The sequence below is a fragment of the Balaenoptera musculus genome, chromosome 12, assembly GCF_009873245.2.
Source record: "Balaenoptera musculus isolate JJ_BM4_2016_0621 chromosome 12, mBalMus1.pri.v3, whole genome shotgun sequence".
NCBI lineage: Eukaryota > Metazoa > Chordata > Mammalia > Artiodactyla > Balaenopteridae > Balaenoptera > Balaenoptera musculus.
Genome location: NC_045796.1, coordinates 50,867,774 through 50,893,175, shown reverse-complemented (window position 1 = coordinate 50,893,175; position 25,402 = coordinate 50,867,774). Strand labels below are relative to the sequence as shown.

Below are 25,402 nucleotides of genomic sequence, written 5' to 3'. Positions count from 1 at the left end.
ATGGGCAAGTTTTTAAATTAAATTCTGAAAATCTTACTTACCTTACAGAAAAATCTGGCAATCCTTGAAAAATGTTACCTTCTTTTAAAGTCACCGGACATGTACGTCCCCATCTGCTTCTCTGCCATCTATATCTTGGTGCAATAAGTGTACAAGCTGCAAGAGTATGGAACAGCTCATCCTGTTAATAGCAAACAACATTAAAAATGTGGGCATAGGGGCTTCCTTGGTGGCGCAGTGGTTGAGAATCTGCCTGCCAATGCAGGGGACACGGGTTCGAGCCCTGGTCTGGGAAGATCCCACATGCCGCGGAGCAACTAGGCCCGTGAGCCACAACTGCTGAGCCTGTGCGTCTGGAGCTCGTGCTCCGCAACAAGAGAGGCCATGACAGTGAAAGGCCCGCGCACCGCGATGAAGAGTGGCCCCCGCTCGCCGCAACTAGAGAAAGCCCACACACAGAAACGAAGACCCAACACAGCCAAAAACGAATAAATAAATAAATAAATAAATAAAATGTGGGCATAAGTTTGGCTGAAATTCACATTATTATTTCATTTCTTATTTTATCATGTTCTACTATTTAAGAAATAATTCAGAAAGGAAATTTTGTTTTTTTTCTCAATTGCAACCATTCTGCACTTGTCCAAAATTTAATAAGACAAATAGTTTTCATTTCTGTTTTAAGACCTTGTTTAAATTTTACTGAGCATTTTCTCTTGTAGGGTAGAATGAGCATAAGGTGGATAGAGCATTTTCTATTATCTGTTTCAGGAAACAGATTCTGAAAAATTCTTATTGAAAAGGTTTGAAAACATACCAGAATCTTAGTTAATTTACATAAGTTTTAAAATAGGAAGATGTTACATGCAGATTTGCATTGACTTAGCTCTTTCATTCTTCTTAAGTGTAAAGTCTCCCTCAGCAATCCTCCATTCGTCACCTGCAGAGTAGCTAAGAACCACTTCTCTACCGACTGCAGACTACTGAGAGGGTCACTGTCTTAGCGCTACCTTGGCGGGGACAAGAGAACTGGAGGGAAATGACACGGTACGCAACTGCTAGGGGGACAGGTCCAGGCTGGCTCCCTCCCACCTTCAGACGTGGATCTCACATGTATTGCTGGTTCCAGAGCTGACTGTGGAGGACAGATGATAATGGAAGCTCTGGTCTTGCCTGCACTGCTGCAGCATCTGAGGGCAAAGAGGCATGCCGGTTGCGGGGATGTTGCATGGATGTCCCCACCTGAAGGCTGGAAGAAGCTAGATGGGAAGGAAACTGTCAATGCTTAGGGGAGCTGAATGACACTGAGAACCTTGTCGGTGGGGCACATTTGCCTACCACCCTTCTCCATGAGTCCACAGACAATGAGCTAGGGGCTGAAACGTACCCAGTTAAGTCAGGAAGCAGGCACTTTTTCCTTATCATCCCTATTTCCTGTCCAAACGTGGAGAAAGTGTTTGAATAGCAGACCATGCTCCTCTCCCAACTTTGAGCCCCCGAGGCTACATATCTAGCGGGGGCTGAGGGGCGATGAGAAGATGAGCTTTCAAATGAGTTTGATTATCACAGCCATAAAAATGATCAGGACTGTCTCTGGTTAAAGGCAGACTGAACACATGCATTTGTGTTTGCTTTTTTCCTAAAACCTTGCAAAAATGACAGCAGAGGAATGAAAAAAGAAATGAACTCACGAGGACACAGAGACTGGGAGAAGAGACCAGAGGAGCTGACAGCTGAGCAGCCGCAGCTACACACTTCTGTGTGTAGCTCCCTAGGCCCTCAGAGCTCGTTGTGGTGAGCTCTGGAGACCCGGCTGGACAGATCCTGTCAATACTTCTTTACCTTGTAGCCTAGCTCCTTGGTCTTCTCCTCCAACAAGGCGTATCTCTCTGTTCCGTGCCTGCTGCGCTCCCGGTCGCCAACCACGTGCTTGTTCGTGATGAGAAATTTCCAGCTGCTTCTGATAGTGGTTATGCTTTTCGATTTTGGTGTCAAAGTGCTTAAGCTCTTCCCAAAAGGATTCCAGTTTCTTCTCTGTGAAGTTGGCTGACCTGGCCGGGTCCCACAGATCCAGCACCTGGGGCTCGTCGAACTCTGCCTCGGCGCCACAGCCCCGGTGGCCGACTTTCCGCAGGTGGTCGAAGTCCTGGCTGATGTCCCGCAGCCTGTCCTTCAGCTCGGCGTGTCTGCTCTGCAGCACGTTCTCCTGGCCGTGGGTCACGTCGGCGGGACTGACGACGTTTTCCTTAATTTCTTCTGTCCTGCTCAGGGTCTCCAGAAGGACCTTATTCTCCTGGACCTTCTCCCTGTGATGCTGAAACTCCCGCCACGACTGGTCCAGTTCTTCACTGAAAACCTTCCCGGAGGTCTTCGCCTTGTGCCACAGCTTCTCCAGCCGGGGGTCCTCCAGGCTGTGGTCCTCGGCGCCGGGGCTGAGGACGTTGCTGCTCACGGCCGGCCTGGGCGTCGTTTCTCCTGTCCCGACCACACTTGGCCAGGATGACGCTGAGACTGCTAAGTTTTGCTTCTTTCTCTCCATCTACATCTAAGCCTTCAGCCTTCAATCTCTTCCTCTTGAATTCGTCCCTTTTGCATATGTATCTTGAAGCTCAAGCTTGTATCTTGATCAGCATGGAGCTCGGACAATTTCACAGGAGAAAGATTAAGCCGCTGGGCCTCCTCCCACAGCTGATTCAGCTTCTCCTGGCGGAACTACCCCCGACCCGGGCTCTCGCTCCGAGGGCTGCGCGGGCTCGTTCTTATCCCGCGAGAACTTGCCGCCGTGACCCGCCGCCCGCCAGGCCCCGGGCGGCGGCGGCGGTGGCGGCGGTGGCGGCGGTGGCGGCGGTGGCGGCGGTGGTAGCCGCCGGACCTCGCGCAGCGCCGCTCGGACCCTCCGCGATGCCTTCTTCCTCGTCTGGAAGCCGAGACCCCGGCAACTGCGGGTCGGAAAAGCCCCCAGGTTTTCTGAATACTTTAAATTTTCCCTTCAGTTATGACCTAGAAGAAGTGACTCAGTACAGAGCTTCTGTGTGCATCAGGCCCACCTTTCCTCCTCTTCAGCACCAGTTCGTGTTACATATTCCAGCTATGTTCACCCATTAAGATCTAGGGATTACACAGTACAGGATAACAAAATGACCTCTTTCCTTAAATTTATTACCATAATTTATTTGAATTATAATATCTATTTATGATTCTGGTATTAGTTTTTTTATTTCTATTTTTATAGGTGAATCTAAACTTCCCAGAATAGATCAAATCCTCCACTTAAAAGTCCTGGTAGCCCTTTTAGCACTTGGCAATTATAATTTGATCACCATCACATCCACAATACATCAGGGCCAGGAACACAGTAGTTATTTTAAAAATTGGTTGAATGATTTGGGGAATGAATGAGTATAGAGTTGAGGGCTTTTATGTCTTTGCTTTCTTTGGTGCTGCAAAATTTTTAAACTGAACTTGGGTTTCTTTATTTCTTATTATTCCTGTGGTTGATTGTTCTGATTTTATTGTCTTTCTTTGTTTCAAAACTTTTGTTGTGTTTAGTGTCTACAAGAATATTGTGCCAATATTACAGCTTCCCAAAAATCAAATCCATTTTTATAAAAGTATCCTGAGAGCCTTTTAAACCTTGAAAGGATACAAATTAAGGTCACAACATACAGTGAAAGGGTAGACTTTCAAACAGTTAAAAATAACTTACATTTTCCATTGTGTCATTAATTTCTTCCTCTGCACTCTGAAGTTTGGTTAAAACAGCTGCTCTTTTTAGGTTCAGATATTTAAGTCGATCCATAACTGTCTAAATTTAAAGAACAAGTCTTTTAATACATTGGCATTTGAACATCTCAAATGTCCTGAAAAAGGCATGAGCTCATGAGTAGAATACTTCCTTGTTCTTCCTAGCTTCTGGTAGTTTGCCGGCAATGTTTGGTGTTGCTTGGCTTGTAGATGCATCACTCCAATCTCTGCCTCTGTTGTGACATAGCCATTTTCTCCCTGTGTTCATGCGTCTCTCCTCTTATAAGGATGCCAGCCATACTGGATTAGGACCCATCCTAATTCACTATGGCCTCACCTTAACTTGATTACATCTGAAAAGATCCTATTTCCAAATAAGGTCATACTTATAGGTATTGAAGGTTAGCTCCTCAACATATATTTTTGGGGACAGGATTCAACCCATGAGAGTCTACCCTTTGGTCCCCAAATATTCATGCCCTTCCCTTGTGAATTCCCTAGTTTATGTGAGAATCCTTATCTCATTGGTATTGAGCTTCTCCATGTAACTTGTTCTGGCCAATAGAATGTGGGCAGAAGTGCCAGGGTGCCACTGCCGGCCGGGGCCTTAATAGGCTTGGCAAGTTTCAACCAGGCCTATTGGAACTTCTGCCCTTTACCTTGAGGAAAGTGTGTCCCAGGTTGTAAAAAGTAGTCAAATTCTGGATATATTTTGAAGAAGAAGCCTGCTGTATATGCTGATGGGTTGGATGTGGGATATGAGAAAAAGAGAGGAGCATCTGGAAGGATGGATGTGACATATACTGAGAGGGGAAAACTGTGGGAGGAGTGTATTTGGGGCAGGGTGGTGGTGATGGCGGATCAGGAGTTTTATCTTGCACATTTAATCTGAGATGACAATCATACATCCAATTGGATATATTGGATATATTTATTAGCAGTTGATTATACAAGTGTGAAATTCAGGGGAAAGGTCTGGGATAGTAATATGAATTTAAGAGTTGCCAGCATTTAGAAGGTATTTAAAGCCATTGGGTTGGATGAAGTCTCCTAAGAAATGAGGGTAGACAGAGGAGAGTGCTCAAGGAATGAGTTCTGGGATCCTCCAATTCTAGAGGTTAGAGATGTAGAGTGTAGAGGTAGAATAAACTATAGTAGTGTGGGGTCCCAGAAGACAAGGGAAGAAAGGAGCAGGAAGGAAGAAGTGATGAGCTGGGTCAAATATTGCTTCTAGGTGAATTAGATGAAGACCAAATAGTCACCACTGGCTTTGATCAGGAGATCACAGATGATCTTGGCAAGAGCATATTCTAAGTGAGGAGCTTCTCCCTAATTTGGTTGCACCACCAGCATTATTACTTACGTGGCCACCAACCATATCAAACTAAAAATCTGGGCATTGCTTCTGACTTTTCTCTCTCCCTGTCCTCCTACATTAAGTAGCTCCCAGGTCTGTCTTCTGTCCATTCCCACAGTCACTACCCTGGGTTAAACCACCATCTCTTATCTGATGTGCTGCAAAAGTCAGAACTAGTCTTCCTCCCACCAACCTGCTTCTCCTCAGTTTTTCCTTTGCATTGCAGTCTGAGGGATCTTTCTTAAATGGAAGTAGAAGCATTTTACTCTGTGGCTTAAAACCTTTCACTGGCAGCCCACTCTCTCATGATGAGGTCTAAACTCTTCAGCATGGCTTATGAGGCCTTTCTTGATGCCACCCCTGCTTATTCCTAAAGTTCTGGCACTATTCCACTCCTCCTACTCCATCCCCCTAAAAACTCCTCCATCTTCCAGTCCTGCGTTCACTTCCTAGAACTCACTATGCTCTTTTTTGCCTCTGGGGCTTCACACAGACCCTTCCCTCAGCCTGGAACACTGTCCCACCTTCCTCCCCTCACCAGCCCTCATGGTCTAATTCTTACTCATCCTTAGAGTTTCAATGTAGAAATAATTACAGACACATGGCCTTCCTCACGAGATTAGGTCCTGTCCTTTTGCCATGAGCTCCTATAGTACCTTGTACCTCCCGGATGATAACACAAACTGCCCTTTAAATATTTATTTTCCCCCAACATAATGGATACTGTATGAGGGGAGGGACTCATCTGACCCCTTCCCATCTGTATCCCTAGAGCTTATCATAATGCTGCACACCTATTAGGTGTTTAAGAAATAGGTAATGTATTTTTGTATTATTTTGTATTGTATGTTTTTTGTTTTTATTTTTTTTATGTACTGTATATTTTTGTATTTTGTAATTTTTATGATGCATATTATTTTGTATTATTTTTGTATTTTATACTTTTGTGTTTTCTGGTTATTTTGAAGCCATGAGTGTGTACAACTTTTAAATCAGAATGCAGATATTTAAAAAAAGAAAAACAAGCTTATAGATACAGAAAGCAGATTGGTGGCTGCCAGAGGTGGGGGGTGGAGGATGGGAGGTGGACAAAATGGTTGAAGGAATTCAAAAGTATAAACTTTCAGTTATAAAATAAATAAGTCCTGGGGATGTAGTGTACAGCATGGTGATTATAGTTGATAGTACTATATTGCCTATTTGAAAGTTGCTAAGAGAATACATCTTAAAAGTTCTCATCATAAGAAAAAAAATTCTTTATGTATGGTGTCAGATGTTAGCTAGGCTTATTGTGGTGATCATTTCACAGTATATACAAATATCGAACCATTATGTTGTATACCTGAAACTAATATAATGTTGTATGTCAATTATACCTCAGTTTAAAAAAAAAGAATGAAGATATTTACATTTTTGGGGAAAAAAAAAAGTACCTTCTCTTCCTTACATTCTAAGTGGGAAGTTATCACATGAAATGTATTTAAATGATGTATTTAGTATGGTTACCATAAACAGAAGAATTACTATTATGTTTTAGCCAAAAATCATGCATTAGTCTTTCAAATTCACACATTTAAAAAAACCCCTTTCCCAAACATATTTTGCTTTTTTTCTGATCATAAACATCTTGAACAAAAATCTTTCTGTATATCTCCATGTATTTCCTTAGAATAAATTACTAGAAATTGGGCCTCTTTGGACAGATGATAGACATTTAAAAAAATCTTTTGGGTACATATATGCCTTATTATTTTCCAGGAAGATTGTGCCCTGTATGCTCCTACCGAAAGGGTATTAAGAGCATTTCGCAAACCCTCCCCACAATCCTGGATATTGGATAAATTTGTTAAATCTGCTAAGAAAATGCTGCTTTATTCTTAGTGCTGTTTGCATTTCTTTGACTAATAATATGATTATAGAAGTTTAAAAAAATATATTATTAGACATTTCTTTCTAAATTACCTGCTCATGCCCTTTGCCTGTTTTTCTATCGAGATATTTGCTTTTTTCCTATTGAAATATCAGAAGTTTTAAAATATTTACAAAAGGTACTCAGCATTTGTTTATAATTAGTATGGAAACTATTTCCCCTCATTGTCATTTGTTTAATAGTGAAAATAATATTGTATTTTAAAATATGCATATATTCTTTTTAAAAAAAGCTTTATTGAGATATAATTCATATACCATATAATTCCTCCATTTAAAGTGTACAATTAAATGGTTTTTAGAATATTCAGAATTGTGCAACCATCACAATTAATCCTAGAACATTTTCATCACCCCCAAAATATACCCTTTACCCATTAGTAGTCACTCCACATTTATCCTGGGATCTCCCACAGTGGTAGACCCATGCCCCCCACCCACTGCCACTAAGGAACCACTTATCCATTTTTTGTCTTTATAGATTTGCCTATTTTGGACATTTCATGTAAATGGAATCATATGATGTGTGATCTTTTGTAACTTTTCTTCTACTTAGCCTGTGTTCAAGATTCATCCATGTTGTAGCATGTGTCAATACTTCATTCCTTTTTATTGCTGAATAATATTCCATCGTATGAGTATACCACATTTTATTTATCCATTCATCAGTTAATGGACATTTGGGTTGTTTCTACCTTTGGGCTATTGTGAATAGTGCTGCTATGAATATTCATGCACAAATTTTCATTTGAACACCTATTTTCAATTCTTTTGGGTATATACCTAGGAGGTGAATTGATGAGTCATGTGGTAACTCCATGTTTAACCTTTTGAGGAACTGCCAAACTGTTTTCCAAAGTGGCCACACCATTTACAATCCTACCAACTATGTATGGGTGTTCCAATTTTTCTACATCCTCACCAACACTTGTTATTTATTGTCTGTTTTGTTTTTTGTTTTTAATTTTAGCCATCTTAGTGGATTTGAAGTTGTATCTCATTATGGCTTTGGTTTGCATTTCCCTATGGCTCATGTTAAGCATCGTATCCTGTGTCTATTGGCTGTTATCTGCTTTTCCTTTTCTTTGAGGCACTTTTGGTCACACAGAGATTTTAAACTCAAATGCAGTTTTGATTTAAATATGGACAGATGAATAAATACCACATCAAAATTTTAAGTGTCAAGATGAATTTTTCAAAAATAAATGGTATTAAAAAAGTAAATCTATTTCCTATATTTATTAAAATAAGTATAATCCAGACAATACTTTTTGATTTTCCAAACTGTGGCATATTCTTACTGAGCATTGCACTTACCGTGAAGAGCTCCTCTGGGGGCTTATTTCCGTCTAGCTCAATGAGATACTGGGAATCGTGCTCAGCCATTACTTCCTGCAGATAGTTGAAAAGAAGCCTCATCATTCAAGATCATTGGCAAAAGATCAGAATCTTAATATACCATGAAGAAATATTTAAAGCTAAATTATTTGCTTTATACATGACATAATAGATGTTATTTTCAGGAGAGCTTTTACAAAAGCCTAAACTAGTCTTCTTACCATGAATTTTACTCTCTTTCTGTTTTTTCCATTTTTTTCTACAGTGAAGTCTTAGAGTCTTTCCCAATAGAAGTGTTTTGGGGCATCTATCTCTCTGTATATATTCATAGAATAATTTCTACCAAACTGCTAGCTGAAGAATGGGGTTGGTTCATTTCACTTTTTATTCCCCTGGCTGTGGGTGATGTTCAGTATCCAGATATCTATCTCTGTAAACTGCCAAACCATAACCTCTGTGCAATTTTCCGTTAGACTCTTTCTTCTGCTTAACATTCATGGAGAATCTTTAGCCCTTATCTGCCATATGGTTTGTAAATGTTTTACCTTGCTATGATTTATCTTTTGACTTTGTTTATGGTATCTTTTACAATATAAAATATTTTTATGACGAAATCTGTTCTCATTGTTTCTGGATTTCCTTCCTTGCTTAAATTAGATTTTCTCTATCTCAAGGATATATTAATATTCTTGTAAATTTTCTTCCACTATTTTTTTACTATTAAAATCTAAAATCCAAGGGATTTTATTTTTTTACATTGGCAATGTTGAACTCTATCTGAGTCTTGTGTTCCCAGAAAGTAGGGATGGTGGGGAGATAAGACCCACCTCTACCTTTCCTCAAAGACTCGGATAAGATCCATCTCCATCTTTTTTCATGATTCCCATAGGACCTGAAGATGGCTCCCTTGTTTACCTGCCTCCATAAAACCCCAGCCCCCTTACTTTTCTTTGAGAAAGTTCTCCTTAGTGAACATTCTCCCTGTTGCAATAGTCTGAACAAAATCATCTCCTTAAATGTCCAGTACATTTTGTCTTTCGTAATACTGCGCAAGGTTAGGTTCTAAGTATTTCTTTTCTTCTAGACAGAAGGCACATTATGCCTGCATTATTTATTTAACCATAAATAACCATGTTCTGAACAAGGAAGTACATTATGCTTTTCTGCATTTCAGATACTTTCCTTAAGCTAGATTCTTAAGAATGGACTTACTAAGTCTAAGGGTAGGAACAATCCTAAGGCTAAAGATCCTATACCAGGTCCGACCGGGAGTCAAGCTGGGATTCGAAGACAGGCAAGAATGAGGACTTAGCCTTGGGTTACTCCTGAAGTAGGATATAAGCCAGAAAATGATGCAAGTTACTTTGCTCCCACTTGCTTTCCTCATGTCTTTTGAAGGAACACTGAATTTTGGTGGTATTGGCCTTCCAAGTGAATTGACATCTCAGCCAGGTCAGAGGAGACTGGAATTGCAGGATCATACCTTTGAAGGCTCTCCCACCTCCCTCCACACACACCAGCACCTTGGAATTACCTTACAAGGCAAGCTATATACTATTCAGCAAGCATCACCTAGGCCTAATGTCTAGGTTCTTGGCTTTGAAATTCTTGCTCTGCTGGCACCAGGGCACTCAATTCTTATCTATGCTTTGCTGCAGGGCTTAGAATTTTTCCACTTCTGGGCTTTTTTCAGACAAGCTGTCTAAAAACCACCATACTAATTTATATTCCTTTCAGCAGGGTATGACAGTGTTTGCTTTACCATATATACTTGCTAGAATTAGTAATTCTTATTCCTTGTTCATCTTTTAAAATTTGATCATGGATATATCTCTTAATTTAGATTAGCATTTCTTTATTATCAGTAAAGCTGAACATTTTTCTACAGGCTTGTTACCCTTTTGTCTTTCATTTTTGTGAACTGTCTGCTCATATTTCTTGCCCATTTATCATCAGGAGGGTGAGACCTTACAGGTTTTAGAAAAATCATTTCTATGACCTTTTTTTTTCACACTTTAAAAATTGAAGAATAGTTGATTTACAATGTTGTGTTAATTTCTGCTGTACAGCAAAGTGATTCAGTTATACATATATATACATTCTTTTTTTAATATTCTTTTCCATTGTGGTTTATCACAGGATATTGGATATAGTTCCCTGTGCTATACAGTAGGACCTTGTTATTTATCCATTCTATATACACTGGTTTGCATCTGCTAACCCCAAACTCCATCCCTCCCCCACCCCCTCTCCCCTTTGTTAACCCTGTCTGTTCTCTATGTCTGTGAGTCTATGACATTTTAATATATCAAAGCTTTGAATCTTTTATCATAGTTGATGTGGATATTTTTCTAGTTTGTTGTCTTTTAATTTGAGTGAGGTGTTTCTTAAAAAATTATTTCCAGAAGCTTTACATGTAATGAAACTGAAGCTGTCATTCTGTTTCCTTTGTGATCTCATCACTTGTTCAGCTGACCATCTGTTAAGCATTTACCACTCGCCAGAATTTGGGCACTGCACTGGGCATTGGTGATGCTAGGATGTGAGACCTGGTCCCTATCCAACCCCCTGCCCATGAATATAGTTTTCTAATCTTCTGAATCTGATATTAATTATGCTTTATTTGATACCCAATGCCAGCCACTTAAGGAATATGTAGAATATTTTTGTTGAAGGAGAAAGAATATTATAGATAGACATGTAAATTACACTTAAGAAGCTATGTTTAAAGGCCAGGGATGGAAGAATAAGAAGGGAGGAATCAAAGTCATACATAAGAAAACAAAAGTACTGAATCATTATGCTGTACACCTGAAACTAACACAGTATTGTAAATCAACTATATTTCAATAAAAAAAGAAACCAATTTGATTCTCATTTTTTGGCAGGGGGGTGGGCAGTGGGAATGAAAATGATCCACTCATTTGTCTTTAAAAATATATAAACATTATAAAACAGCATGAAACAAATTATTTTAGTTTCTCTATCAGATGGGAAGAGGTAATTTGAGGACTGTTTTTTATTTTTCTTTGTATTTCCATTGCTTAGCATGGTATCTGGCCAAATACCAGATAATAAATGTTTGTTGAATAAATCTCCCACACAAATTGGGCAGAGTCTACCCTGGATGTTTAACCATAAAAATATGCTTTTCAATAATCATAATTTCAGTAATCATACTTTTAAATGCTAATTATTTTAATTAAAATTTTCCTATTATAATATATAATGGCCTTATCATGTTTACAAATAATCATCTTTGAATGGGATAAACAGAGAAACCAGTCTGGGATAGCTCTTCTTTAGACTGCAATTTAACTAAATTAACAATTCCTTTTAGAATAAAAGATACACCTTAAGTGTACATGTGTTTTGATAAACCCATAAATGCTTTCACAAAACAATCTCTTGACATGGACTTTCCAACCTCCAACCATAAATAAATTCCCCTAATGACTTTTGAAAAATGCAATTTTCAGCAACATTCCTGCTTCGTAAGAGTAAAATAATATTGTTCTGTGAAACAGCTTTTGGAATGCAACCTTATTCTGGTAGCATTTTACCAAGCTCAAGAGGAGGAGAATCAGGCAGATAATACATGAAGTGAAGAAATGTGAAAGTTATTTCAGGGATAAAACACAAATATCAACATTCCCATTTTCAGCAATACATCTTGTTCTTACTTCTAAAGGGTGAAGAATTATTTCCTTATAAAGTTTAACAGTGTGTTCAATATTTTCCAAATAATCCTGAGGCCTCTGAACTAGATGTTGAAGAATTTCAGCCACCACCTGCATTTCAGCAATAAATGCCTAAATGGAAAAGATGTTAAATATCTTTATGTTAATCGTTACTTTATTTACAAGTCATATCCCTCCCTCCTTATACCTAGATGCCCTTTTGGGATGAGAAGAAGGGAGAAGGGGAGATTAGCAACAGGGTTTTTATTTTAGAGAGATAGAACACCCCTGAAGTTCCTTTATCAGATGGAATAAAGCTTTAAATTGACTTGGATACTTACTAATTTCTTTTTGCTCCCCAATAAGTAGGGAAGAGAAAAGGAATAACATCAGATTTTTAGAGACAAAGAAATTAGATTTTCTATGAATACCTGAGCTTGTAGCTCATTCATTCATTGATTCATTCATTTAGTAAAGCTTAAGTGCCTACTCTGTGCCAGACACTGTTCTAGGAGCTTGAGAGATGACAGAGAACAAAACTGGGGAACAGAACAGAACTGAGCCCTGGGGCTCAGAGAGCACACGTCCCAATTGAGGAAGACAGAGTATAAACAAGTAGACAAATAAATACATCACAGGTTAGGCTGTGGTGGTAAGAGCTAAGAAGAAAGATGATGCAGGGGAGAGGGGATGGAGAGTGATGGGAGAAGGTGGTCATGAAAGGGTTCTCTGAAGAAGTGACATTTGAGTAGAGCCACACAGATTTCTGGAGAAAGAATATTTCAAGGCAGAGGAAATAGTATGTGTAAAAGTTCTCAGCCCAAGGCCTGGTAGGCATTCAATATCATATTTATTGTCTTATTATCATATTTATTATCTTAATTACAATGATATGCTTTATTCAGGGTAAAATGACACACTTTTATTCCTATTTGCTGTGAGGTTTACCTTTTTTAAAAAATCTGGTATAGATGCTGACTGTTATCTAATGCCTTATTTGCACAGGGAAGATTATTTTATATTTTTAAATGGGCTGTCTTATATTAACAGTTTTTTGAAATTGAGATGTAATTGACATATAACATTACATTAGTTTCAGGTGTACAATATAATGATTCAATACAGTTGATCTTTGGGCAACGTGAATTTGAACTGCATGGGTCCACTTATAGGAGGATATTTTTCAATAGTAAATACCGTACTACTACATGATCTGCGGTTGTTAGGATGTAGAACCGCAGATACGGAGGTCTGATTGTAAAGTTAACTTGGATTTTTAACTGCATGGAGGGTCAGTGCCCCAACCCTGGAGTTGTTCCAGGGTCAACTGTATTTGTACATATTGTGAGATGATCACAATAAGTCTAGTTAACCTCCATCATCATACACAGTTACAATTTTTTTCTTGTGATGAGAACTTTTAAGATCTACTCTTAAGTGAAAGAACGAATGTCAAAAATTCATTTAACCTATTAGTGAGGGAACCAGCAGGATGACAAAGCTGAAGTATCTATAATAACTGAAATCAGAGTGCAAAGTTTGATATCCTGCATAATATCCTACAGGGCAATAAAACTGTAGCCTTTGGGGCTTATCTTTTCCACTAGACAAATGATTTGCGATGTAGCCATCTACAAATTAACATCTGACTTCACAGAGTCTAGGCCCTAATAGAAATAGTATTTATTCATAATAATTTACAAATTATAGAAATTATTTTAAATTATTAAACATTATAAATAAATAAATTTATAATAGAAATCACAGGTATATTTCAGTAGGGCAAGGACTGGCAAACTATGACCTGTCCCACCCCAGTGGGCTAAATCCAGCCCATCACCTATTAACAGATTTCTTTATATCAGTTTTCCTCATTAAGTCATGGTAGAAGATTCTTTTGAGGCCCTATTGCATTATGCTTACTAGTACTGAATTTAGGATTGTTGTATCAACATTATATGTGAAATTGTGCTATAGCTTTCTTTTCATGTGCTCTCTTTGTCAGAGTTTGAAATCAGGGTTATTCTAACTTCATAAATTGGATTCTGACTGGGCTACCTTCTTCCCCATATTACACTTGTCTTACATTGTTCTAACTCCTCACTCTAGCTTACATAGTGCTTGACACATAGTAGGTGACCAGTGACTCTCTGTTGCTATGAAATGAAGCAGATTAGCTGTCAGGATATGGAGGGACTTCCATACTGACAAGAAGGATGACCTTAAACTTGATGACCTCTACATTATGATCTAATGGTTCTTGAAAACATAAAATATTTTTGCTACTTCCTCCAGACTAAATGAAAACTTAAAGAAAGTGTAATTTTCTCTAGTAGCTGCTAATTTTTATTATTTATACTATCATTTAATTTAATTATAGCAGTTTAAAAGTGTAGTATCTGGTATGGGGATATTACCTCTTCTTCTTCTTGCTCTTCTTCCTCTTCCCTTTCCTCTTCTCCTTTTCCTTCCTTTTGGGCTTCTTTCTTCTTTTTCCTATGACTCTCAATGACTTCAGGATCCCACTGATCTCTTGTGAATATGTATCCTGTACTACTGTGCTGCCTTTGCCCCGAAATTCTTTGGCATAAATCATAGTCAGGACACTAACGAACAACATTAGTAATTACACAAAACATTTTGAATATGCCTTTACTTCCTATTCACATATTATGCAGTATATAAACTCCCAAATTCCTCAAAACCCTGAGCAAATTCAATACTGTAAATGGCATTTTGAATCAGATTTTATCAGCTACCAAGAGAGGCACAAGATACAACTTTTATGCTATGACAACACTTTTCTTTACCCAAAAGTAATACATGTGAGAAAGTATCAGAAGCTTTAAGATTAAAAAAAAAAAAGAGGGTTAGAATAACCCTCTTAGTAGAAAGAGCCAGAGAAATAGAATAGAAAATCAACTTAGTCAGCAAAGGTACACAGGAGGATTCTGTCAGATTAGTTTGAAAAGGCTGAGAATGGATGAAAATGGGGGAATAGCCACAATCTTCTGACAAAAAAATATATCTTGTATTTATAGTATTTACTATCATTTACAGCTTTATGGATGAAGTATTTCATAAAATAGCATCAATGAATGGGACCTGAAAGGTCATCTAGTTTAGTCTAACCTTTTCATTTTGTAAATGAGAAAACTGAATCTGGATAGTAAAAAAGGCCAAAACCAAAGTCTATGAGTAATTTTCTCATTTCAAGTGCTTCCACGTGTGTAATATTTTACTCAATTCTTAAACTAACCCTGTAAGAGAAGTAATACAATATTATGATTAAAGCCATTTTGCAGATCAGAGAAGGACTGCTCTGGCAGGGTAAGGTCACAATGTCGTGAGGGGAAACAACAACTCGGGACCAGGTCTTCTGATCTGTAGCCCACCCTCTGTGACACATTATTAATGATAAACTAAGGTTTTGAGCTATAAATCCTGCTCTGAATATTTTTCACGATAAACTCTGGATGACATTCTATAGTAGTGATTCTCAAACATTAGAGTGTAACTGTATACAGAGGACCGTAAAAAAAAAAGATTTCTGCTTCCCCTGTGATTTATTGTCTGGAGTGAGGCTCAGACATTTTAACAAACATTGTCAGTGATTCTGATGCCAACAGTTCATGCATCACACTTTTGAGAACCAAAGGAAGCAAGAAGCTTTAGAACTTTTCGTGCTCATTTTCTGATATCTTCAGACTACTTCTATATGGAGATGGGAATGGGTATTTACTGAGGCAAGACTTTTATTTAGGGTTTCTAATTTTTTCACAAAAAAAGATCTCAACCCATTCTGGTAATTAACAAAACCACATGTATATTTGCCCTCATTTGGCAACCCAGAATACCCACATGTGGGTCCTTGACAAAGGCTATTGTCTCCTGTTTTCACTTATAGGAAGTGATTTATTAATCTTAGGGTGAATCTGAAGGTATGCCTGGGAGCAGTGATCCTCAAACTTCAGTAGCAACCGTGTAAACTGGAGGGCTTTTCAACACAGACAGCTGGATGCTACCCCAACAGTTTCTGTAGTTCTGGGGTGCTCCCTGAGAATCTGCATTTCCAACAAGCTTCTTGAGTGCTGCTAATGCAGTTGGCTCTCGGACCAAATTCTGAGAACCACTGCTGTAGTAGATCACAGGCCCTTAACGTTTTTTGTTTTTTTGTTTTTCTCAGTATACAGACCTCTTTAGAATATGATGAAAGCCATAGGCTTTTGCTTCAGAAAAATGTCCATACACATAAAATTTGCATATAGTTTCAGAACGTTCATGGATGTTTAAGGATTCATGGATCCCAGGCTAAAAACTTCTGGTCTAGAAATCCCAGACTCTATCCCCATATAAGGCCAGACCATCAGAGAAGTGTGTGCTGTACTGAAGTTCTATGTCACATGAGGCCCTCTGATTATGCCCCAGCTACCTGTGGAAACTGCCATGGACACCCACCATCACACAATATCAATGGGGTTAAGGACTTCATTCTCTACATTAACAATCCTTATGCTGAGACCCATGTAAGATATATCTCTCATTTTGTTTTTCCTGAGGAATGGCTTGTCTTTTCATGGGCAATGTGAATTTTATATAACTGGTCACATTTCCCCTTCTGCTTTGGTTCATCAAACTTAGAACCAAATTTATGACCCAAATTTAGCGAGCATTTGGAGCCTTATGGCCTGTATATCTGTGTTCTTATTCCACCCAGTCTTAATTTCCTATATATGTGTTCCATGGCCTAGACTTTATATTTGGTTTCAGTTAATTGTTTGAGATTTTTTTTTCTTCTCTCCATTATACATATGTTCACATGGGTGACATTCTGAAGGTCACACAGGGATTTTGATTGGCCTCTGACCATGACATTGGGCTGGGGCTGCAGATGACACCACACCCATCACTGAATGCCACCTGTCTCTCACAGCTAGCCCAAACACAACACTGAGTCCCTGCACCTGAGCTGAGGACCATCTAATTTAGTTTGAGTTGTCAAACCCTTTGGGGAATCAGGCAGGGTATTGTTATAAACGGTTATCATTCACGTTCATATAAACAAGTGGTCCTCACCTCACTGCATTCTTACCACAACCCTATGAAGCAGCTATCTTTGTATCATCTTTGTGAAGAGGAAATTGAGCCTCCTAAATGTGATTTACCATGTTCTACAGTTGGTAAAGGAGAGAAATGGGAACAGGACCAACCCATCAGTGTTCTTTAACATTCGTACATCCAAATCATTTGTTCATTCTCTCATTTTATTTAACAGGCAAACGTATTAGGTACCACTTATTGTGCTAGTTGAGGTTTACAGGAGTGAGACATGGTTCCCGCCTCCAAGTAAGGCAGAGTCTAGAAGAAAATGGACAATTACAATACAGTGAGGTAAGATGATAGAAAAGAGCAACATGAACGGTCATCAGAGAAGTATGTAACTTTCCTGGGATGAAGCAGCTGTGGGGGAGAGAGAGAGGGAGAGAGAATGAGAGTTAGTTAATGTTTGTGTTGGTGCGGAGGGGTTGGTTTTTGGGGAAAGTTCTACAGAGATGATGCCTGAACTGGCGTTCAAAGGATAACTGTGATGAAGCCTGGTGAAGAGGCAAGGAGGTGTTTCCCGTGGATGGAGCTACAGGTGCACAAGCACGGAGGTATGAGAAAGTATAATTCAGACCCTATAACTGACGCATAAATTATTATTTTCCTAACTCCTTAAAACAATTAAGAGCATTCCTTGAATTTTACTATCAAAAAGAATGGTTATATATACCATACTAGAAACACAACTAATATTCTTACCTTAATATTGATTATAATATCAGGTTTCAAATTTAAATTTCTAATTAATTCTATTTGCTGAAAAATAGTCATGGCATCCTGTGAAAGTGATGGTATTTCAGTGATAACATAGCCTGTAGAGTAAAACATAATTTTAAAAGTTTTATAATATTATCAATGTCTGAGAGCATGGATTTATTATTATTACTTTATAAAAATATCATTTAGTTATTGATGAATACTAATGCTGGTCTTAAAATCATCTGTCAACATTTAAAAATTAATAGTTAATGTTACTGCCACATGAAGTATAACTCTGAATAATGTTTTTCTGACAATAAATAAAACCATTGGGCTAGGAGGAGACATCTTTAAAAATTCCAAATCAATTTATTTTAGGCACATGAGGTGCCTAGAGAAGGAAATTCCATGCCAATAATTCTTTACCTCATGTTAGGAAAGCTCATATGATGAATGGTAAAGGTATATTATAGTGGGTTGCATGGCATATTTTTTTTATTTCTTGAATTAATATTTCATAATACAATGGAATATATATGTATATGTTTATATCAGTTATAGAGAGTAATAAAATACCCATGTAACCCTCATACATTTGAAGAAACAACATTATCTATGATTTTGGCTTAGTACATTTATTGTCTTGCATCCCTGCCCAGAAACCTGTATCTTCTCATTGAAATTCACCCTGGATACCATCATCATATTAGTTTCCTTAATATATTTCTTTAATTATGTCACTCTCTTGCTTGAGAAACCTTTCTCTTGTTAATAAATTCTTAACTCTGTCACTGGGAATTAAAGGCCTTCGAACAATTTTTCTGCTGTTTTATAGAATATTTTTTTCTTGGAGGAACAACTGACAGACAAATTATGGTTATTAAGCTTTGATTTTTGGCAGACATTTTATAAAAACTGAATGGAGTGAGGCTGTCAAGACTGACCAGTGTCTCCTCTGGGACATGATGGCTGGCATTAACCCCTTGGTCTGACACATTGCAATGGTGGGTGCTGTGGTGAAGGGACTGCATGACTTAGCCCTAGATTGAATTCAACCTTGGATAATTCCAGAGACCAGTCAGTCCCTAGAGTTCATGCCCTCCCCTTCTAAGAAACAAGGGATTACACAAGACCTTCCTCCCATTCCCTCTGCTGCCAGCACTGCCCACATTTGTCTATTGTAAGTGGATGACAGAAAGATGCTTGGCACTTTGTTTGCTGTGCTCTCCAGCACCCTGCCCATTACTACAACCACTGCCACTGTCCTGAGAGCTTATCAGGCATTCCAAGTGCGACTGTTCGCAGGCATGCCAAACCTTGGGTGCACATGTATATTTGAATGAGTTTCATACTTGATCTCTTCCCTGGTGGAGGCAGCAGAAGAGTGGGTTGTTTCCATGGGGTCTGGCTTCTCCTGATAGGCCATTATTTGGGTTGCCTTAATGTTCTGAGCAATGGATTTGGGGGCTCTACCCATTGAGAGGTGGCCAGTATCATCATATCCAGACCCTGGAAATCTGTCTATGGAAGAGTTGCGGCAGAGACAATTACGTCGCTTGTTTATCTCACCTTTGAAGATTTACAGTGGAATAACTTAGTTCTCTGGATCCAATTCTGGGAAGATCTCAGGGGGATACTTCTTAGAGCTACTGAGCCCACTGTCAACCTCTCTAATCCCAGAGACATGTTGTGAAGATGGAAGCATAGGTGAGGATTCCACCCTCCGTCCCACTTCTCCTTGACACCATTACCAAGCCCTTGCACTCCATGCTGAAAACAGAGGAATGGTAGACCCCACGCCACTCCTTGCTGGAAGGTTCTGCGTATACCATCATAGGCAGAATAGGCACTTGGCAGGCTAATGCCCAGCCTGCATCACCCCCACCAAGGGAAAACTCAAAGACTCTTCACACCACAGCCCAGGGGAAACCAACAGGCCCATACCGTCACTTTGCCCCCGCTTCCTGGCACAGTGAGAAGAAGCAGGTATTCCCTATAGCCACAAAACTGAAGATGGTATGCTACTGCTTTTAGATCGAAGTGTTGAGAGATTCATGGACGTTGGGTAGCTTAGCGTCAGCCTGCCCTAATAGTCATCTCACCTCAGCCCAGCCTGGCATGAGTGGCCATATTGGTGACCAGTGACTTACAGTACCACCCACAATGTGCTATATACCTGGGGCAGGGACTGCCCAGACCAGGGCTGTCCATCACTCACTGAGGAAAATGATTTTTTCTGGAATCTAGAAGGAGGATGCAGAGAAGGGCTTCTCAGGGTGCCCAGGAATTGACTCTGCCTTTTTCTCTCAGGTGAGAATACAGCTCATGGAAGCTGATTTTGGCTCAAGGCCAACACAGCATGACAGGTTGTGAATGAAAGGATTATAACTATAGATTGTGTAAATTTTTTCTAAATAGTGACAGAACCTCCAAGTATAAAAGGGCTCTGGTACAGAAAAAAATTAAGATTGGATCTGGCAATACTTTACTGACAGCACATTATCTGTCTTTAGGGATCTTGTAGTCATCAATTACCCAGCCTTACCCAGCCCCTGACCCAAGTTAATATCTCTATTTTGAAAGTCCATCACTTCCAATATTGCTTCTACCATCTACCAGGCTACTGGGTAAGACCAAACATCAGAAAGAATCCTTGCTTAGCAGAGAGTTTCAAACTGTGTTTAGCAAAGTGCTAGGTTCCAAAGAAATTCCTTTGGGGCTGCTGTAGGACAGGTGAGGGGAGGCTGGGCAGAAGGGGCTCAAGGTCCTGCCTTCACTGTAGCCTTTAAATGAGCCCAGTTGTGCATGACTAGACCGTGGCCATGCACTTGCATGCTGATAGTGTGGCCCTCAGACTCAAGAAATCATTTATAGGGACTTCCCTGGTGGCGCAGTGGTTAAGAATCCGCCTGCCAACGCAGGGGGCATGGGTTTGAGCCCTGATCCGGGAAGATCCCACATGCCACGGAGCAACTAAGCCCATGTGCCACAACTACTGAGCCTGCACGCCACAACTACTGAAGCCCGCATGCCTAGAGCCCGTGCTCCACAACAAGAGAAGCCACTGCAATGAGAAGCCCGTGCACCGCAATGAAGAGTAACCCCCACTCGCTGCAACTAGAGAAAGCCCGCACGCAGCAATGAAGACCTAATGCAGCCAAAAATAAATAAATAAATTTATATTAAAGAAATCATTTATAGCACTCTTCCTCTGCAAGCTCTCAGGATAACTACCAGTATACAGGAAGTCTAGGGGAAAGAGGAATACATTAAATGATAGCAGGGGGTGCAATCAGCAAAATCCAGAAGGTAGGAAACTCTAAAAGACAAACAACCAGTTTCTTCAGCATAGAAAACACAAGATGATGGAAAGAGGTAGGGGCAACTTACAGATTAAAAGGGACTTGTGACATACTGATCAGTAGCAATATGTGAAACCTGGTTGGTTGGATCCTGCTTCCAAAATCAAACAAACAAACAAACAAAAAACCACCAACTAGAAAAAAATATGAGGCACATAGTGAAATTTGACATTAGACTGGTTAGTAGATGATTTATTATTAATTTTTTAGGTATGATAATGGTAATGTGATAAATTTTAAAAGCGTCCTTATCTTTCTGAGATACAGACTAAAACATTTACAGATGAACTGATACGATATGGATTAGCTTCAAAATAAAGTAGGTTGGGGGGGGATGTATGCAGAGGCATAGATGAAATAAGATGAAACAACAGTTGTCATTGTTGAAGCTGGGTTTTTGACACATGGGGGGATTTTATATCATTCTCTCTACTTTTGCTTGAAATTTTCTGTAATAAGAAGTTAAAAGGGTTATGAACACTGAATGGCCTAGCTGAGTAGATTTATTTTTCTCATGTTTTTTGCTTTCTCTTTTTGCCAATATTTATAATTTATGCCATTTTTTTTGTTGCCATGTAAGTCACTCTAAATTTTCTCAAGAGGTAAGGTGAGGTAAAGAATAAACAAAAAGATATTTGCCTATCTACCTTTATATATGCATTTTCAGTTTCAATCATTATACTTTTTGAGGTCATTTATTGACCTATGTTGGAATTCCAGGATTGTCCTTTTTACCTTTTTACTCATTTTACTTCCCACATTCTGGGTGTTTTTCCCAAGTTCATCCTCTTTATTACTGATCAGTAGATAGATAAATGGATAGATAGATAGCGTATTTATATGAAATAAAGGAGATGACATCTGGATATATATCTATATATGTATGAATAGGTATAGTTCATTCTGTACATAATCTATATATAGATCTTTCTACCTATAGACATAGATGATATACATATATATATATATATATATATATATATGGTCTTCAGTGACAAGTCTGCTGCTGCTATTTCCACTATTGACTTTCATTGTACTGCACTTTATTTGTATTCCTGTATTCTTAATAGTGACAATGTCCTCTTTTAATTTACTGAGAATGTAAAGCAGGTCTCTAAATTTTTCTTCTCTCATTCAATAAATCCATTTCAGGTGGATGATTTTCTCCCAAACACATTTTGATTCTTCTTCCTTCTTTTGCAAATGCCATAGAGTTTGCTTTTTTCTTTTTAGTCATTCCAAACTTCAGTAGTCTTTCTTGAGAAATTAGGTCCAAAGCCCCTGCTCAGCATCCGTTTGAGGGCAGGGAGATTTCTTGGGTCCAGAGTCAGAAGGTAGACTGGATGAACAGGCTACAGCCTGCCAATATCTGGAGCCAGAGGGTAAGCCGGTGTCATTCTAGTTCCCATTCCAGCCTTATTAGTGTGGATTAATGCAGAGAAACCTAATCATTGTCAGGACTTAGTAATAAAACTCAGGGTGAATAGGAAGGCAATCAGCAGAGGCTGTCAGCACTGCATCAAGGACCACAGCAGATTTTTGATGCTTTTGCTAGATAACACATTACTAAAAGAAGATTGAATCATATAAACTTAAAATTTGAAAACAAATGTAGATTCTGAAGAATAAAAACAAGTGAACAAGCAAATAAAACTATTGGAGTTGCTCAACTGAATTCGGACTCTGGGATTCCTTTCCTATGCCAGGGCAAAAAAAAAAAAAATTGCAACTTCAGGAATTATTTGTGCCTCAGGTAAACCACGAGTTTTAAGGCTGCTTTGATAGCCACTGCTATATGAAAATAAGCATACCAAAGTGAGAGACTTCTGGGGAGTTGAGCTTCTCCAACATTAGCTTTGTGACAAGTTCATCTGGAATGCTTTGACCACTGATCAGCATCGACTGCAACTAAGAACAAACACAGATATTGTACATGATTGTATAATGTACCTGTGACACACAGCTTTTAAGGAAATCGTAACAATTTTGAAAGTTAGATTTGTTTACCATAGCTCCTGATTCAGTGTCACTGGCAATCTGTTCTTCCAAAATTGGTAAAGCTAAAATATGAATTCAAAATATTAGCACAAATTGTTATTAGAATTTCCAAGTTAAGAAACGTATTTGTGTGTTTTTTAACTAGTAACAAAGATTAATATTTGTGTCACTTCAGAGGTTACAAAGCACATTTATACACATTATGTCATTTAAGCCTAACTAAAGTATAAGGTAGCAGAATGTATTCCACAGAAAACTTGTCTCTGACACTCACTAGCTAAAGGATCTTGGGGAAGCTAACTTCCCAAACACCTTTGCACCTTGCATGCTTGTGCCCTGTGTAGTATGCAAGGGAATACGAGGATGAAATGAGGTTGTATATGACAGTGATTTGGAAATTACAAAGTATCGTACAAAGTATACAGTAGTATTACCAGTCCAGATTCTTTTATAATCATACGTAGTTACATCTACAGCCCATTAATTTCGCACATTGATTGTATAAAAGGAAAATATGCATCAAGAAATGTTAAAAATAGATAAACACGGAAATTTATCTAGCAAAAAGGGGTCCTGAGGCTGAAATTCTAATAACTTGGTTCCTTTTTAAGAGGAGGTATTTCATTCCGTGATGGAAGATATCCGGGGACAGAAATGACAGGGGTATAACCTAGTGGAGGACCCAGGAGCTGATTATGTCCCTAGCTGCTAATAATCTATGGAAAGTTTGGTACTTTTTAAGATTTCCTACAAGTGAATTTTATTTTGATTAAAAAAGGGGAAATTTTTTAAGTTGTGTGTGTGTGTGTTATGTGTTGCAGAATTGTTCTCTCCCCCAAGTTGTACCAGATCACAATTTCACTAATGGCATGTGAAATGCTCATTTGATAACATTCTTGCCAACAATGATGGTAGAAACTTTAAAGATTCACTGCCAATTTATTAGGCAAATATGGATCAGCATTATTTTAATTAGCATTTCTTTGAGTAACAGCAAAGTTAAACTCTTTTCTTATATTTGTCCATTTTTATTTCTACTTTTATGAATTACAGATTCATTCTCTTGCTTATTTTTCTATTAAGGCATAAATGGTTTTATTGATTAAAAGAATATTTATATACAAAGACATCAATCCCTGTCTTATATATTGCAAAGAATGCAAAGCAAATTATAATTAATAAAAAATAAAATTTATCATTGAAGATAATTAAGTCCTGGAAAATCTTCCCAAGAGCAGCTGTGAGCGTTCCATCTCTTTTCATATTTCACAGGGAGACACCCAAAACACACATATCCCCAATAGTTCTAAATTACGGAATTAGAGAATGGGAAGCAGTAGGATGGAGTCAAAGATGTTTCATAAACGTCCTAAATTCTATGACCAAAACTAAGACTCACAGAAGGGCAAAACATGTTTGATGCTATTTTAAAGATAATGTTCACTGGGTTGATAGTGATGTGTGATAAAGCAAATATAGCAAATGTTAATCATAGACTCTAATAGATAGTAAGTAGATGGGCGTATGGGTGTTCACTGTACAATGCTTTACATTTTAATGCATATTTGAAAGTTTTCATAATAAAATATTTGGGAAAAAAGATAAAATTTACCTTCTACACGAATACATTTCCATGCCTGTGTTATCTGTTGGGCTAATGTTGTCTTCCCAACCCCCTTAAAAAGAAAGATATTATTTAAAACCCAATAGAATAGCTATTTGCCAATAAAACAGATATTTTTAAAGATTCTATTGATGGTTACTATAATTACATAATATTATCAAGTAAAATTTTTTCCATACAATAAAGAATAGACCCTAGATATTTATAGCTTCATTTTTCTCCATTAACTGTCCCATTTGCCACATTTTATGAAGTGATTTTTTTTTTAATTAAGAAAATAGCCCTGAAACCAGGAAGCTGTACCATAATGGTATTCTAGGTATTGCACTCTTTCGATTGTTAAATTTTGTAATTTTGAGTACAAATCATTGTGATTATATTGAGATTCATCATTTTATTGCCTTCCTAAAGTTTATAATTGTGAATGTCTTGACAGACTTCCATTTAGTAACTTTCAAGAGCAAAAATTCCTTCTTAATGGACATCTTTGAAAAGTATCATAGTTTAAAGATAAAAGTTCACTTTAATGAAGTAACACTTGCATCTCATTGCTTCCACTGTTGACTTT

General features: G+C 38.4%; 1 protein-coding gene and 1 pseudogene across 1 annotated transcript in view; both read right to left on the bottom strand.

Annotated features, from left to right (window-relative positions):
• Window positions 1-25,402, bottom strand: part of AK9 (adenylate kinase 9) — a 117,850-nt gene that overhangs the window by 84,713 nt on the left and 7,735 nt on the right. Inside the window, exons 3-11 of the mRNA XM_036871935.1 lie at window positions 24,823-24,886; window positions 23,220-23,272; window positions 23,024-23,120; window positions 17,851-17,963; window positions 14,466-14,654; window positions 12,052-12,180; window positions 8,348-8,422; window positions 3,707-3,805; window positions 42-181 (exon numbers count right to left, since the gene is read on the bottom strand). Of these exons, the coding sequence (XP_036727830.1) occupies window positions 42-181; window positions 3,707-3,805; window positions 8,348-8,422; window positions 12,052-12,180; window positions 14,466-14,654; window positions 17,851-17,963; window positions 23,024-23,120; window positions 23,220-23,272; window positions 24,823-24,886 (959 nt within the window). The remainder of the gene's footprint in view (window positions 1-41; window positions 182-3,706; window positions 3,806-8,347; window positions 8,423-12,051; window positions 12,181-14,465; window positions 14,655-17,850; window positions 17,964-23,023; window positions 23,121-23,219; window positions 23,273-24,822; window positions 24,887-25,402) is intronic.
• LOC118905405 lies at window positions 1,780-2,824 on the bottom strand (annotated as a pseudogene).